This window comes from Pseudoliparis swirei, chromosome 24 (genome assembly GCF_029220125.1).
Source record: "Pseudoliparis swirei isolate HS2019 ecotype Mariana Trench chromosome 24, NWPU_hadal_v1, whole genome shotgun sequence".
NCBI lineage: Eukaryota > Metazoa > Chordata > Actinopteri > Perciformes > Liparidae > Pseudoliparis > Pseudoliparis swirei.
This window is the reverse complement of record NC_079411.1, coordinates 27,748,703-27,763,617: the sequence shown is the minus strand read 5'-3', so window position 1 is coordinate 27,763,617 and position 14,915 is coordinate 27,748,703. Positions and strand designations below refer to the sequence as shown.

At 44.2% G+C, this 14,915-nt stretch overlaps 2 protein-coding genes across 2 annotated transcripts; both read left to right on the top strand.

The window, feature by feature from the left end:
* Positions 1 to 53: 53 nt before the first annotated feature.
* On the top strand, positions 54 to 11,272 carry LOC130190285 (uncharacterized). The gene is made up of 6 exons (XM_056409608.1): positions 54 to 156; positions 242 to 1,221; positions 3,415 to 3,453; positions 4,352 to 4,823; positions 5,603 to 7,408; positions 10,403 to 11,272. Exons 1-6 carry the CDS (start codon positions 54 to 56, stop codon positions 10,714 to 10,716), a joined length of 3,714 nt encoding a protein of 1,237 aa, XP_056265583.1. The 3' UTR covers positions 10,717 to 11,272.
* Positions 11,273 to 11,835: 563 nt separating this feature from the next.
* Positions 11,836 to 14,892, top strand: timm10 (translocase of inner mitochondrial membrane 10 homolog (yeast)). Its single transcript, XM_056409458.1, has 2 exons — positions 11,836 to 12,169; positions 13,888 to 14,892. The coding sequence occupies exons 1-2, from the start codon at positions 12,099 to 12,101 to the stop codon at positions 14,081 to 14,083; spliced, it is 267 nt and encodes an 88-aa protein (XP_056265433.1). The 5' UTR covers positions 11,836 to 12,098; the 3' UTR covers positions 14,084 to 14,892.
* Positions 14,893 to 14,915: the final 23 nt, after the last annotated feature.

The following is a 14,915-nucleotide window of genomic DNA, read 5'->3' as shown; positions in this document are numbered from 1 at the left end:
CATATTTCTTTTATCTGACTTCCTCTGCGGTCCTTCCCAGTACCCATGAGGACATGCAGCGGTACAGGTGGCCAGGTTATGACATGCAGCTTCTTGGAGAGCTGCAGAAACAACAGAACAATGCCCAATTCTGTGATGTCCTGTTGAAAACCGAGGGTGAGCTGTGTTAGCATACGTAACCTTTTTTATGTTTATTTAAATGGAAATACGATATTAACATATTTTCTCTGACTCGTTGAAGGCATCTCAGTCCCGACCCACAGTTGCATCCTCGCGGCGCTCAGTCCGTACCTCTCTCAGAAGCTGTCCGCCTCCCCGTCGCCTCCGTCGGGCGAGAAGCGCGAGCTCTGGCTGCAGGCCGTGACGGCCCGGACCCTGCTGAAGCTGGTCGGTCTTCTGTACACCGGGGAGGTGGAGGTGAAAGGGAGCGCCGAGCAGAATGACCTGCTGGCTGCCGCCTGCCAGTTTGGCATCGCGCACCTGGTGGAAGGACAGACGAACGGCCGGGCGGGGGAGGGGAACCACCGGAACGGTCGCGTTGGGAGTTGCCGAGAGGACGAAAGCGGAGCGGCGTGGGACGCGAGAGTTCAGGCCGAGGGCGCCGGATGGAGAAACGCCGCTTCTCCGATTGAAAAGAGACGGCGAGCATCCGCGGGGAGGCGGAGCTCTTCTTCACACTCTGTCCAAGCTGAACCTCCATCCTCAGAGCCGGAACCCTCCGTCGCTAAACATGTGGATTGTCCGACCTCGCTGCGATCCCAAAGCATCGCAGTTGACGGACGTTTTAGCTCCCCGCCTTCCTCCCGTACGTCCGATGGAGAGTTCGCGTTCGGCCGATCTGCCGGAAGAGTAACGAATCCCACTCCGACGCCGTCACCGTCCAGCGACGCGACGGCGTTCTCTTTTTATCCCGGCGACGACTCGAGCTCCGCGACGCCCCGGGACGACGGAGCCCGCCGGCGGCCGTCTGACGTCGGGGGCGCCGCGCAGGCGTCGGCCGGAGAAGCGACGCGACCGAAGGTCAGAAGAACAAACGGCAAACCGGCCGTCGTCCGGGAGAATGCGGAGCGGCCGAGCGACGGGGGGGAGGCGCGACGAGACGGGAGAGGAAAGTCGACGGAGATACGGCACGCGCGTCCAACCGTCGGGATCAAGAGCCTGGCCAAGTTGAGACGGATGCAGCAGATGATGGAGAAGCAGACCACACAGATTTCTATCAAGGTACGAAGGACGAGTTGCCGTCACATTGACAATGCAGAAGGTTCTGTTTTGATCGCCGTGTATTTATTTATCTATTCAGGGCTCCAGACTAACTTTTTTTACTAGGAGCACAGTGGCCCCTAACTTAAAATTTTAGGGGCGCAAGCAGAAAATTTAGGGGCGCACACAGGGTTTTTCCTGGGTCATAATGGGTCTTCGGTGCTCCCCAAAAAATTTTTTTGCGCGCTGTGCGCGCACCATCTATTCAAGCAAGTCAAGCTATTGAGTGAGTGATCAGCAGCTGGCCGATCTGTCCATTCACGCACCTCACAGTTGTGTATTGATCAGACAAGAAAACACGCTTATCAACTCCAGTGGTTCCCCTACCATTATAACGGTGAAATCTCCACCCGCCACTCTGTAATTTTCGTCTACCCCCCGTCAACAATTCTCGGCTCGCGTGACAGAGCGATGCGCGCGCCGACATCGAAGTTCTGCCGTGATGCGCGCACACGGGTGAGCACACTCTCACCACCCCCCCCCCCCACCCATTGATTGAATGCATTCATAGAAAGCAGTTTCTCTTAGGAAACGGAATCAAAAATAAATATTACTATGCAGCACGTTCTCTTTTCAATACCATCTAGGGTTTGATGATGTTATGATTAGAGATGCACCGATCAGGTTTTTGGTGCCGATCACCGATCACTGAAATCAGTATCTGCCGATCACCGATAATACCGATCACCGAGTCGATTGAAGCATTCTATTTATTGTGTAGCATTATTGCCTAGGACTATGAGGAAATACATATATAAAGCAACTCAAACATTAAAGAAATTACCGATTTCTTTAAACATTTAGGACTTTACTTTGAAAATGTCCTAATTGATACATTAAAATTGTTTGATTGCTATTGTAGGATTTCAGATATGTATGGAACACATCTGCATTATTCATTTCCTGGAACTCTTGGGGAAATCTATATACAGGACTTTTCTTAACATACAAAAGACTGACTAATTTTGATAAACTCTTCCTTGGTCCAGTAAAAATGTTTTAATGTTAGCATAATTTAAGCTAAATCTCAGAAATGATCTATAAAGATACAAAATCAGTTCATTGTTTACTTTTATATGTTCGTGTATGATTTGTCGACATCTTATTTTGAAAAACGGATGTTGTTTCACGTGGTTCTTTCCGCTAACTTTGCAATACCGGATGTTGTCACTTAAATCCTTCCGCTAACTTTATCAAAATCCTCGCGCGCTCCCGATCGAATGCGTTTACCGTCAACATCAGTCTATAAGGGCAGACATGTGAGAGTCGGCTGAGTTGACCCAGAGATTCAACTCGGGGGACGGGGACGCCGCTCGGTGGTGAGGATCCCCTCTGACCTCTCACTCTGCGGCCCTCACCATTTGATTAGATTTTGGGATTGATAAGGCCAAGGTCATGAAAAGGTTAAAATCTTCTTTTTACCATTACATTTTTATCCAATTGGCATGCAACTAATGCCAACATGTTCATAATTCAATGCCCAATCTTGTGATATGCGAAGGTATGCGCTCTACCGAGTGCCCGTTCTAGTTTATTATTCTTATTATTATTATATGTAGAAAAATAAACCGGGAGTGAATTGTCTTGCAGGTTCATAAACCTTAAAAGCTAAATTAGATTTTTGAATAAACTTCCTTGTGATGGACAGTCAAAGTTCGAGTCTTTCCTCGCTCTTAGGAAGTGACACTTTTACTTTTGCGTTGAAGAAAATAGCTAAATATGGTTGGGGGGGGGGGGGGCGGCATTGGGGGTTAAGGATGTCAACCATGACAGCCCAGGTTTAAAGTTCAGCCAGAGATCTTAACGCATCTCTCTCTCTCGTTCTTCTCGTCTGCTGTCGGGCGTAAAAAAAGACTATTTCTTTTTGCGTCTTACTACTTTTGGGACACTTTTCTCTCGACGGTTTTTGTTTTTTTATGAAGTTGTGTGACGCGGTTTGTGATCTTCATCTCATCAAACGTGTCGGGGCGTCGCTCAACTGCTGTCGCCTTTTTAAAGTTTGACTCGCGTCACGGCTGTTAAAAAAAAGACTTGTCATTTATACATTTGAGGATTTTGTTTTCATGACGGTTGTTTTTTTTCGTCTCAATGTCAAAACAAACTTGAGAGGAATCCCGATGGTTTTCATCGCCGTCTTTTCTTCCCTGTGTGCAGGTGAAGCTGAAGAGGCGGAATGAAGAAGTGTGGGAGGTGGTGAGCATGCAAAACACAGACGAGGCGTTGTCGGTTCTTACCTCCCTTAAACGGGTATATAAATATTAGGGCTGTCAATCGATTAAAAAAAATTAACTAATTAATCGCACATTTTGAAATTCATTAATCGTGATTTCTGCTCCTTATTTTCACGGAGAAATAATTGTTTTAAAAACGGAAACAGTGTAAAAACTTCAACGAACACCGGAAGTAAACAAAGTTGCGTTAATTTCGTTAAAATATTTTAGTGCGTTAACGCGGCCAAATTAATCGCATAGATTAACGCGTTAACGCTGACAGCCCTAATAAATATATATATATATATATACATAAACATACGTGTGGTGGTGTTTTATACACAAAAGACCATTTTAATTGTATGTTAATAAATGTGTATATATCAATTTTATAATCACTTCATCTGCTAAATTTGATAAATACTCAGTATTAATGTGTCTTGGGGGATTTATTGTTTTACATAAAATGACCGTTGCAAACACGGCTACATAACTGTGTTATTTTAATCCCATCAGGAGAGATTTATTTCTTGCTCATTACAATTTTGGCACTTTGGACCTCCTGGTCCCATAATGCTTTTTTTTCTCTCCATTAAACACACCAAACAATAACTTCAGCTTTTAAATAAATCCACTCTTACATTTAACTCTGTCTTGCATGGAAAGGTGAAGTTTTGTTTGAGTGGTTCATATTCGGGGTGCCGACCCAACTTGGCATCACTAGACCTGTCGATAGCTTTATGGACCGTTTCATCGTCATCAGATGATTATCTCGCGAATAAAATAACACCATAATTAGACTTTTAGAAAGTGTCATTTGATTGTTCTCACACTAAACGTGATCAAAGCTATAGGACTGTAAGCGTCTCATCTTTTTACAGGACGGCTCCAGCCACCAACGGCTGCAGACGGACCTCACAAAGAGCGAGCCTGCTCCCTCCTCCTGTGTGCAGCCGGGCCCGACTCGGAACCCCGAGCCCACCCCGACTGTTCAACCCGCCGCCGTCGCCTCCCCCGAGCGCCTTCGCCCCGGGACCCACCCCCAGCTCGACCACGGCCTCGAGTCGCCGCCGCCCCCCCAGCCTCCGGGCCCGGCGGACGAGTGCGACGAGCAGATCGAGAAGCTGTTGGAGGACATCATGATGGGTCTGAACATCCTGCCGAACCTGGACGGAGACTGCAAGAAGTCCCACTATCTTCAGCCGAACCACGAAGGAGCAGAGGCCGTCTGCCGGGAGCCGGTTGCAGAGAACGAGCAACCGCAGAGTCGGATGCACGGCGCCGCCGGTCCAGCGGGATGTGCGTATTACCCGGATTTTGGGACGCAAATTGGTCACGCGTCGACAGATCCAGGTATTTAGACACACGAGGGCCTCGTTGTTACATTCTGGGTTAGTGTTGACGAGTTGACATTTTTAATCCAAAGAGAGAGATATTTCGTCATTAGAATAATGAAAAGAAATATCTTCTTCATATTGATTCACATATATGTGGTGGCTCTCGATAGCTCCATCCTTTTATCTATTTAGTCCTTTTTTATTTGAGTTTTATTTCGCTTGTTTACTTCACAGCATTTAGAAAAAGGCCCTTCACAATTTCTTAAAAGGAAGATGTTTTAAAAAATCTTTTACATAAATGAATTGACGAGATATTTATCCATAGTCTGTGTATTTCTTGCAGAATAGAAACTGAACAGGAGTAACGGCAGGAGAGAAAAGCCTGTCTCTCTAAACTGGTGTAAACTCCTGTTGGTAATACACAGACTATGGATGAGACTTCAACCTCACAGTCTGAACTGTCCCTTAACGTCAAATTTCTTATTCTGTCTGACCAAAATGTCTCAAATTTAGTAATTTTACTATCCTATAAAATAGAGAAAAGCAACAACAACAAAAGCTGGAATAAGGAAATGTTTCTGAGTAATTGATTCTCTTAATTAAACTTTTTTTACATCTGGTAATGAACAGAAGGGTTCAAATAAAATCTTGAATCTTGTATTGTAAAGTTAAGCAGTTGCTAAATAAATTTAAGGAACACAAGATCAGGTGAAGTCTACCTGAAATGTTTCTTCCGGTTTTAATCCCTCCCCCTCCTGTCCTCCACTTCATGATCACTTCTCACCTGTCCTCCAGGTATCTATTGTTGTTTTACAGCTCAGAACCAGCCCGGCTGCTCAAGTCTTCCGTCTGCGCAGCCGGCCGCGGCGCCGCTCCACCAACGGCCGTGTTTCCCCCCCCGGTTTCATCCCGCCGTCGTATCCGCGGGGCAAGCGGATGGAACGAGCCACCAGGGGGCGCCGCTGTCCAAAACGCGACATTATCCGTATCCGGAGACGCTCGCCGGGCAGAAGCTCCTCCCCCACGCTCTCCTCGAGCTGTTGCCCCTGAATCATGGGAATGAAGCCCAGTCCTTTCATTCCTTAGCTTGCATGGAAGACTTGCGGCTCCCTCGATGTCTCTCTCCGTTACGGCCGTCCACCGCGGCGGCAAAACATCCGCCTGCCTTCGACCTACCTTCTCCTTCGACTTCTACCTTCAACAGCGCTACGAATCAAAGCGATGACGTCCAGCCGCAGTCGCCCGCGCACGGCTTCAGACCCTGGCTCGCGGCGAACTCCAGGCCGCTGCAATTTCCTTTCAGCGCCATCACTCACGGAGCGGGTAAAAGCGAGTCTCCGCCCCAGGTTTCAAACCGCGTCCCCCCTGGGCCAAAGCAGCTGCAAAAGCACATGGAGTCGAATCAACAAAGAACCCCGACGGCGTCTTTTTCCGTTAAAGAGGCAGAAGAGGGAGGAGCCACGTCCGCCGGTCGTCAAACCGCGGCGGAGCAGAAATCCGATCTCGTGAAGATGAAGAAGAAAATCAAATGCAAAGAAGTCGACGCCAAAGGCGATTGCGCTGTGCCGAAGAAGAGGAAGAGGAAGCGTGCGGCTTGTGCGCGAGAAGCCACGCCCCCTTCGGCACGCCAGCAGCACGCGAAAGCCGGCAACGCAACGAAAGGGCAAATCAACCTGAGCGTTTGTTTAGTCAGCTTGTCGAGCAACAATGTTCTGGCGAAGGAAAGAGAAATGGCCGCCGGTTCGAACAAGTCGAACGCGGTCGCGGGGAAAGCGAACGAACCGGGAGAGAAGCCCAGAGACGCCGGGGACCTCGACGGCAACCAGACGCGCATCAGGACCCGGGGCTTTCTGAGAAAGACTCTGGCGCCCCCGAGTCGCCCGAGCGTCGTGAGCTTGCCTTCTAAGCCCGAGGTCTGCCGAGAGCCGGTTGTGAGTCAACGAGACGCGCCCAAGCGGGGCCGCGGAAGGCCGCGGAAAACGAAGGTCGAAGGGATTCCTCCGGAGAGCCTCGACGTAAAAAAAGAGGTGCAGGCCGACGGCAGTTTGGTGAAAGAGGAGAGCGGGAAAACAAAGGGACGTAAAAAACGCATCAGGGATAGAAGTCGAGCGGAGGCGGTTCCCCCGACGGCCTCGAGCGCCGAGGCGACCCTCGACGGCGACGTGACGTCGTCCGAAGGGAAACCCGCGGCGTCCAAACGGCCGCGGATGGTCAGCCTGACGGAGTTTCAGAAGCTCATCAAGCGGCAACACTCGAAGACGAAGAAGTCGAGAGAAAGCCGGGACGAGAAGACGGGCGAAACTGCGAAAGTCGCGGGCGGCGAGGACGGGAAGACGTTTGGCGAATCGCCTCGGAACAGGAATGTGGCCAGAGAGCGTCACGCCGGCTCCAACGCCACGGCTGATGGACGCGGCGGTAAAAATTTGAAGAAATCTGCGGGCGGGTCGCGGAGAGACGAGACGAGCGGCTCCACCGGCGACGAGACCCGGCGGCCGGGCGACGGGTCCCTCCCGGTGGTTTCCCTCGACGTCGAAGGTCTCTCTGTCGAAGAGGCCGAGTTACCGGCTGAGACGGAGAAGCCGCGGAGGAATCCGGACGAAGGTAAAGCGTCTCTTCAGAAGTCAGAAGTGGCATATTTTTAATCACGCCCTTTTTTTCAAAAATGAATTTTTATTAAACGTTTTTAAAAAGTTAGGTTTGAATCACTAATGCATTCAGTGAAGTATGCATATGATTATAAACTCAAGCTACTTTTATATATATTATAATATTTATTATATATTTATATATATATCATATTTATATTATACATATATTATATTTGTAGATATATTAAAACAAAAATATGTATATATATATGTATGTATATATATATAAAGACTAATGCATTCAGTGAAGTATGTATTTGATTATAAAAACCTGCTTTTATATATATAATAATATTTATATAATAATATATATATATTATATTTATATATATATCATAAACAAATATATATATTAGTGCTGTGAAAAATAACGCGTTAATTAAATTACAGGTTTAACTAGTTGTTGTTTTTTACCGCATTTAACGCATGCGCAGAATGAGCTTCCAATCCGTCTGTTGTTGGTCGTCGGGACGAAAAAAAAGTCACTTGCAAAATGAGCTTCCAATCCACCACTTCAATCTGAACTCTGTCCGCTCTCATGCAGACGGTCTGTTCATCGGTAATGATCCTTCCGCAGGTTCACCTCCGGAAACCTTGTTACGACTTCTACTTCCTGTAGATCAGGGTCTCAACACGTCGATCGCGACCTGCCAGTCGATCGCGGCGTAGTGTCGGTAGATCGCATGACATTAAAGAGATTGGCCCGCCCCCTGACATGTTCTCTAGAGCACGTCTTTGTTCTTTTATTAAACTAAACGTCTGTTGTTGATCGTATCTCCACAGCAGCATGTCATTTCCATACCTGCAAACTTGTCACCTTTCGGTGAAATTCACCGTTTTGAACTCAATAGGTCATCCACGTGAATCGTGGAGATCCGAAGAGTTTTTGTTTCTGGGGGGGGGGGGGTCACCTGGCCCGCTGCCGTTGAGATTGCAGTGAGACGGCGAGAAAAGTGTGAAGTGGTGCTCTTCTTCGCAATAAAACATCTTTGATGGACGTGTCTCGGCCAATCAGCGTTCAGATGTCCACATCGTTTGGGGGTTCAGGTTAGCTTTAATGTTAGTCCGCTACATCGACTGCTGTCACGCTGCACGGTGTAGCGATGCTAACAAAGTACCCGTACGTTAAACACGATGTGATTTATCATATTTTTAGTATCGATACTTCATTAAGAGAGCGATCAGAGCGCACGCGCTGCTCCGTGTCGAGCTGTCTGCGCACACTGCGCTGCGCAGCTCTCAGCGAGAGAAGTGGCGCAGCTTTAGAGACCGACTTTGGCTTAAAAAATAAAAAGATGCCAGAAGTGAAATGTTTCAGTCTGTAAAGTTGTGTAACTCTCCAGCTGCTCATCCTGATGAACTGTGGATCATCTGGTCAGAGACTAACGGCCTCATAGTGTATAATCAATGCTATGATGGAACCATGTAGTTTCATTCATATCTGGCTGTATGAATACTCATATTACTGTCATTTGTTAAGTGTTGAAAAAGTTGGTAAAAAGTGAACCATACAGATGTTTTATTTATTACTATTATAGATAAATATACCAGTCTCGTATTTATGGAACCATATTGTTTTTATGGTATTGTATTGAATTCTGGTATCGGGTATCATGATATTTATGGCAGGTATGTAATATGTATAGAAGTTATAATATGAATATCGTGACAAACAGGTAGAGACAGAACAGATTCAGGGAGAAGTCCATGAGGACTGTTCAGGCAAAAAAAAAGGAAGTTGGTTCATGAATGACTTTAACCATATTATATATAATGACAATGTATATTTGTTATTACTATCATTATAGGGCTGAGTGAGAGCGGAGAACCTATTGTTCTTAAACTGTTTATTATCATTATTTAGATTTGTGGTCAGAACAATAAAATGACTGTAGTTGTGGTTCTAAAAGCTTAGAGGCTTCAAACAACGTGGATGTGGTGTGGTGACAAAAAAACAAAAAAAGTCACCTGCACCCCCCCCCCCCCCCCCCGTTGTCACCTTTTTCACCCCTCATGAGTTTGCAGGTATGCATTTCTGTCTCTTCGCGTTGCGTTAACACTTATCGATCTCCGTCTCGCGCGCCACAGAGCTCCGTGCGCGCGCATCGGGACCGAGCAAAAAAAAAGTCACTTGTCAATCTGTCCACCTGTCCGGGCCGGTGAGGTTTCAGCTTTGCAGCGGTGTCCCCGCCGTCCCTTTCATCACGGCCCAGTTCATGAAGAAAACCCACACAGTCAGTTTGCCTCAGCAGCTGCTAGAGGAAGACTAGAGGCCTTTAGATTGTGTCATGGTGGAGTTAATGGTTGACAAACAAGAGGAAAATGTTCTGTTTAACCTCCTGTTACCTTTACATTTACTAACATATTTTACCCTCGGGGTCAATTTGACCCCAGCAATTAAAACCTCCAGAAAATTATTAGAATTAATATTGCTTCCCAAGTTTAAGTGTGAGGTACTTTATGTTTGTTTGTTGACTACCTAAATAGCCCTTTAAATAAATAAAAAAGTTGATATTTCTTATATGTTTGACACAGTGAAAAACAGCCTGGGGTCAAATTGACCCCAAAGAACACCGACATTAAACATTGAATGGGGTCAAATTGACCCGAAAGGTAACAGGAGGGTTAAACATTCTGTTTAGGATGAAGATGTATTAATGTTCCATATGGAAAACTGAAATAACTGCTGAGTTGCAGCACCATTGTATAGAAGAATGTATAAATGTATATATCCGTCTTTTGTCATAAATCTCTATGTTCTCACAAAATATACCGAGAATATCGGTAATATGTGATTAATCATGATTAATCCATAAAAACCTGTTATTAACCCGATTAAAAATTGTAATCGTTTCACAGCCCTAATATATATATATATAAATAAACATTGTCCCAATTACTCCAGATAATCCATCTGAGTTCTTTCTCTTTCTTTTGGCACAACCAGCCTGTGAGGAAGGAGAGTCTGATGAACCGCTGCAGACTGAAGGATCGTCTCTCAGTGACCTGCCTGGAGAAGACAACATGGTGCACAACGTGAACCCCCAGACCCCCGAGAGAACGACTCCACCTCGGTTCTGCAGGAGCTCCAGGTGTGATCAAGAGGAGGATGAGGAAGAGGAGGAAGTGGAGGTAGACGTTCTTCTTCTCTCCCCAGACAAAGTGAGTCTCACCACAGCGGGTGAGAATGGACCCGTGATATCTCCCGAGGAAGAAGAAGAGGAAGATGACGTGCTCGAGATCGATGTAACCGGAGATTAGGCAGAGTGACCTTTTTGTATTTGTGCATAGTTTTTTTGTACTATGTCGTGTGAGCGTTATGTTCTCGCTGTTGGGGGGTTTTATGTATGTTCGCAAAGATGCTAGACAAAGTCTATTTAGCTGTGAAGCTACGAACAATAGATTTTTTTATGTCGTTCCTTTTTCTGTTTTCATCACCAGTCAGTGTTTGGCAATTAATAAGCTTTTGTGCACGCCAGAATGACAGGCTGCATGCTGGTTTTACCTTCGTTTAGTTCCATATGCAAGGTTTAAAATGGTTGTTTAATTTTCATTATTAATAATATGCTTAAGTATTGGTTACACACAAAAAAAAGTTCTTACTGTTACCGTTTTTCAATAATTTTATGAGTTTTTGTATTTTCAGCATATTTTGAATTGTCAGACTAATTAAGGTAAAAGCACTTTAGGGGCATTTGTGTCTCTGAGTGATTGTTGTTGAAAAAGAAACCTTATTTTTTGAGCTTGTATTTGTAAAGCACGTAATGTTTTGTGTAAATTACATAATTATGGGTTATTAAAAAAAACTGAAATGTCATCTTCTCTGCTAACGAGACTATTTACATTTTAAATATGAATCTCTGGAGATCGATGGCCACGGAAAGGCGCGAGAGGGCGCACTGTCTCCCCGCTTCCGGTTTGAATCTAACTTTATTGACAGCGGAAGTGACTAGAGGAAACGAAACACACGTCTAACGCGTAAATTACATAATTATGGTTTATTTGTTTTTAAAAGAATGTTTGTTATGCTAACGGTCCCATTTGCATTTAAATATGAATATGGCCTCTGATGGGCGCGAGAGGGCGCACTGTCTCCGCTTCTGGTTTGAATAAAACTTTATTGACAGCTGAAGTGACGAGCGTTAACGACACGCACTTCTAACGCGTAAATTACATAATTGTGTTTTTTTTTAAATAACAAATGTTTTTATGTTAACGCTACCATTTAAATATGAATATGGCTTCAGAAAGGCGCGAGAGGGCGCGCCGTCTCGCATCGGTTTGAATCCAACTTTATTGACAGCGGAAGTGACGAGCGGAAACGACACATCTAACGCGTACATTACATAATTTTGTTGTTTTTTTAATAACAAATGTGTTTATGTTGACGCTACCATTTAAATATGAATATGGCCTCAGAAAGGCGCGAGAGGGCGCGCCGTCTCGCATCGGTTTGAATCCAACTTTATTGACAGCGGAAGTGACGAGCGGAAACGACACACACACGTGTTTTACGTCTTGCAGGCTTTTTTTTTTTGAAGGTTAAAGAAGAAGCACCGGGTCGGTCTCTTGTCCCCCGTCCGCCGGAGAGGGTGCCCCTAGGACGGCGTGTTTTTGTGAGTCGAAGCCGGGCGAGAGGAGACATGGACCCCATGAAGGCGCAGCAGCTGGCGGCGGAGCTGGAGGTGGAGATGATGGCCGACATGTACAACCGGTAAAGCCCGAGCGAGCTAACTCCTCAATTCCTCCTAATGTATGCATTCTTCACGTCAAGAGTGACCTCCATTTAAAATAGTGTCTTATTAAACTTAAACCACACAGACGAGTCCAGTTCGGTGTGTTCCAGTAAAACGTGATCTTTAAATGGGTGTAGTTAAGTTGCAGTTAAGTTGCAGCTATCGGTAGTGTTTGCTTTAGAATTAGGCTTTTTTAGTACATAACACAGTGCAATTTGATTTAATTGCCTAAGTGTGTATTGATAGTCTTGGAGATAGTTTTCTGGATAATTATAGAGACATTTTTTTCACCTATCTCCTAAAGGATATGGGGAAACAGTTTGATGGATAATCATTCATTACTCTACAGCAGAAGGGATTGTTAATTCAATGCAAGCTTGAAGGAAATATACAAAATTACATGCATTGTATGCAACACACGAAGCACCCACACAACATACTCCAAAAACACTTTATTCCATTACACATTGAAAGCAATTATTGCGTAATGAAGAAGCTAATTAAACATGCAAGCAATTAAAAGAAGGCATTTTGGTTAAATCCTCTTCTTCATCACTAGCTGAGACACCACGTGTGTCTGTGTGAGTGATTGCCTCTAAGAAAAGTGAAGTTAACTTATGCATTGAAGTGTTTTCTCCATCCTCATCCACCTGCATCTTGAACTGGACTCATTCAAAGTAAAGGAGAGCCAGACGTGTAGGACTGTCGGTGTGAATGTCATTTAACCTGCACCACTGGCACCACTGGTCTACTGTACAGGTGCAATTTGATGATGGCTGAATTCCATAAAGCTGCTTCAGTTTCGGGGTCCTGGTGTTGTGGTGCCTCGCTTTGACTTGGGGAGAATAAACTGTATAACAACAACACATGACCGTCCTATTATATTTATAAAAATATATATTTTACAAACAAAATCAGGCTGTTTACAATTATTGATCAACATCAATTTAATTTAATTTCTTTCAAATAATATCATTAAATTGATTCAGCTTCTTAGACGGCAGAATCTGCAGGGTTCCCTTGTGTGTCAGAAGACTGCACATCTTTTCCTTTTGAACATTTGGTTGAATATATATATATATATTAAAAGGAAATATATATATTTTTTATTTTAATATATATATATTAAAAGGATATATATATACAAAATTATATAAATATATATTTATATATTATTTTAATATATTTATATATATATTTTAATATATTTATATATTTTGTATATATATATTTCCTTTTAATATATATATATATATAAAATATACAAATATATATTTTATATAAATATATATTTGTTTAAATTAATATATATTTTTATATATAACAAGACATTTTATGAAATCCCCTTTGACTTTAGGACACTGATATGGACATTGTTTATGTTTTTAATTGCTTAAATCAGTTGATAATGAAAACATTCTTTGCAGCTCTAATGTTGTCATAAAAATGTTAAAGTGGACATAATGACATTTAAACTCGCCACTTAGTTGCTTTCAAGCAAGCTTGCACAACATTGAATAATAAACTGAGTGATTCCAGCAGGTGGCGCCGTAGAGGTTTACCAAGTTACATCGATTACGTGCGTGTATTGGTGGGACGTCGCATTAAGTTGCTCGAGCGTGATAAAATACCCTAGAAAAAGTATTTAATTACACACATTGTATAAAAAAAAACCCTGGTTTCCTTTCTCCACCAGCATGACCAACGCCTGCCACAGGAAGTGCGTGCCGCCACATTACAAGGAGGCGGAGCTATCCAAGGGCGAGGCCGTGTGTTTGGACCGCTGCGTGGCCAAATACCTGGACCTCCACGAGAGGCTGGGGCGCAAGCTCACCGAGCTCTCCGTCCAGGACGAGGAGATGATGAGGAAGGCGACCGTGGGAAGCGGATAGAGACGCTAATAACGTAGAGCGTTGCGTGTGTTGGGGGGGGTCAAAAGGTTGTGGGTTATTAAGTGGGGCGAGAAATCAATAATGTGAAGAATAATCCTGGAGAGAAAGTGCTTTCTCACTGCAGTCGAGGGCGAGACGACGGATGGGGCTCAAAGGCATCGCCGAGGACATCCTGGACCCTCTCCCCGCTCCGCCGGCCTCTCTGGATGCATTTTGATTTATTTTGTTCCCCTCAGCTCGTCTTCATCCTCCAGAAGTCACCTGAGAATTGACAGAAAATGAGAGAGGACGTGTAATATTAACTTTAATGCATTCTTCGTGCTGCTCGGCTGCCGCTTTGCAGAAAGTCCAACACCGGCAGGTTAAAACAAACACCATTCACATGTCATATTTGTTCCCACGTCACCCTTTGAACTTAAGGTGAATTATTTATTTTTATTTTTTTCAAATAAAGAGGGAAGTAAACATGTTGTAGCACCACATGGTATTCACAAGTTATGTTATGCAGACATGGTTCTTTCCAAAAAAACATTAAAATTCAGCAAGTCAAACCATACATAACTCACTGAATGAGTTATGTATGGTTTGTCTTTATTTTCTTTTAAAAATACAACACAGTTTACTCTTCCTGTGATGAAATGGACTGACCTCGGTGCTTATGGATTATGTTGTGCGGTATGTGACTGGACCATGTTTCTTTGACTGTGATACGTCTTTTGTGTTTAGTTTTTTGACGCAGCTTTTTATCTGGAAATTAGAGAAGCTGCACAGTGTTATTCATAACAAATAAAACTGTCATTTATCTTTAACATCATGAGTTTAAAAGTCTTAA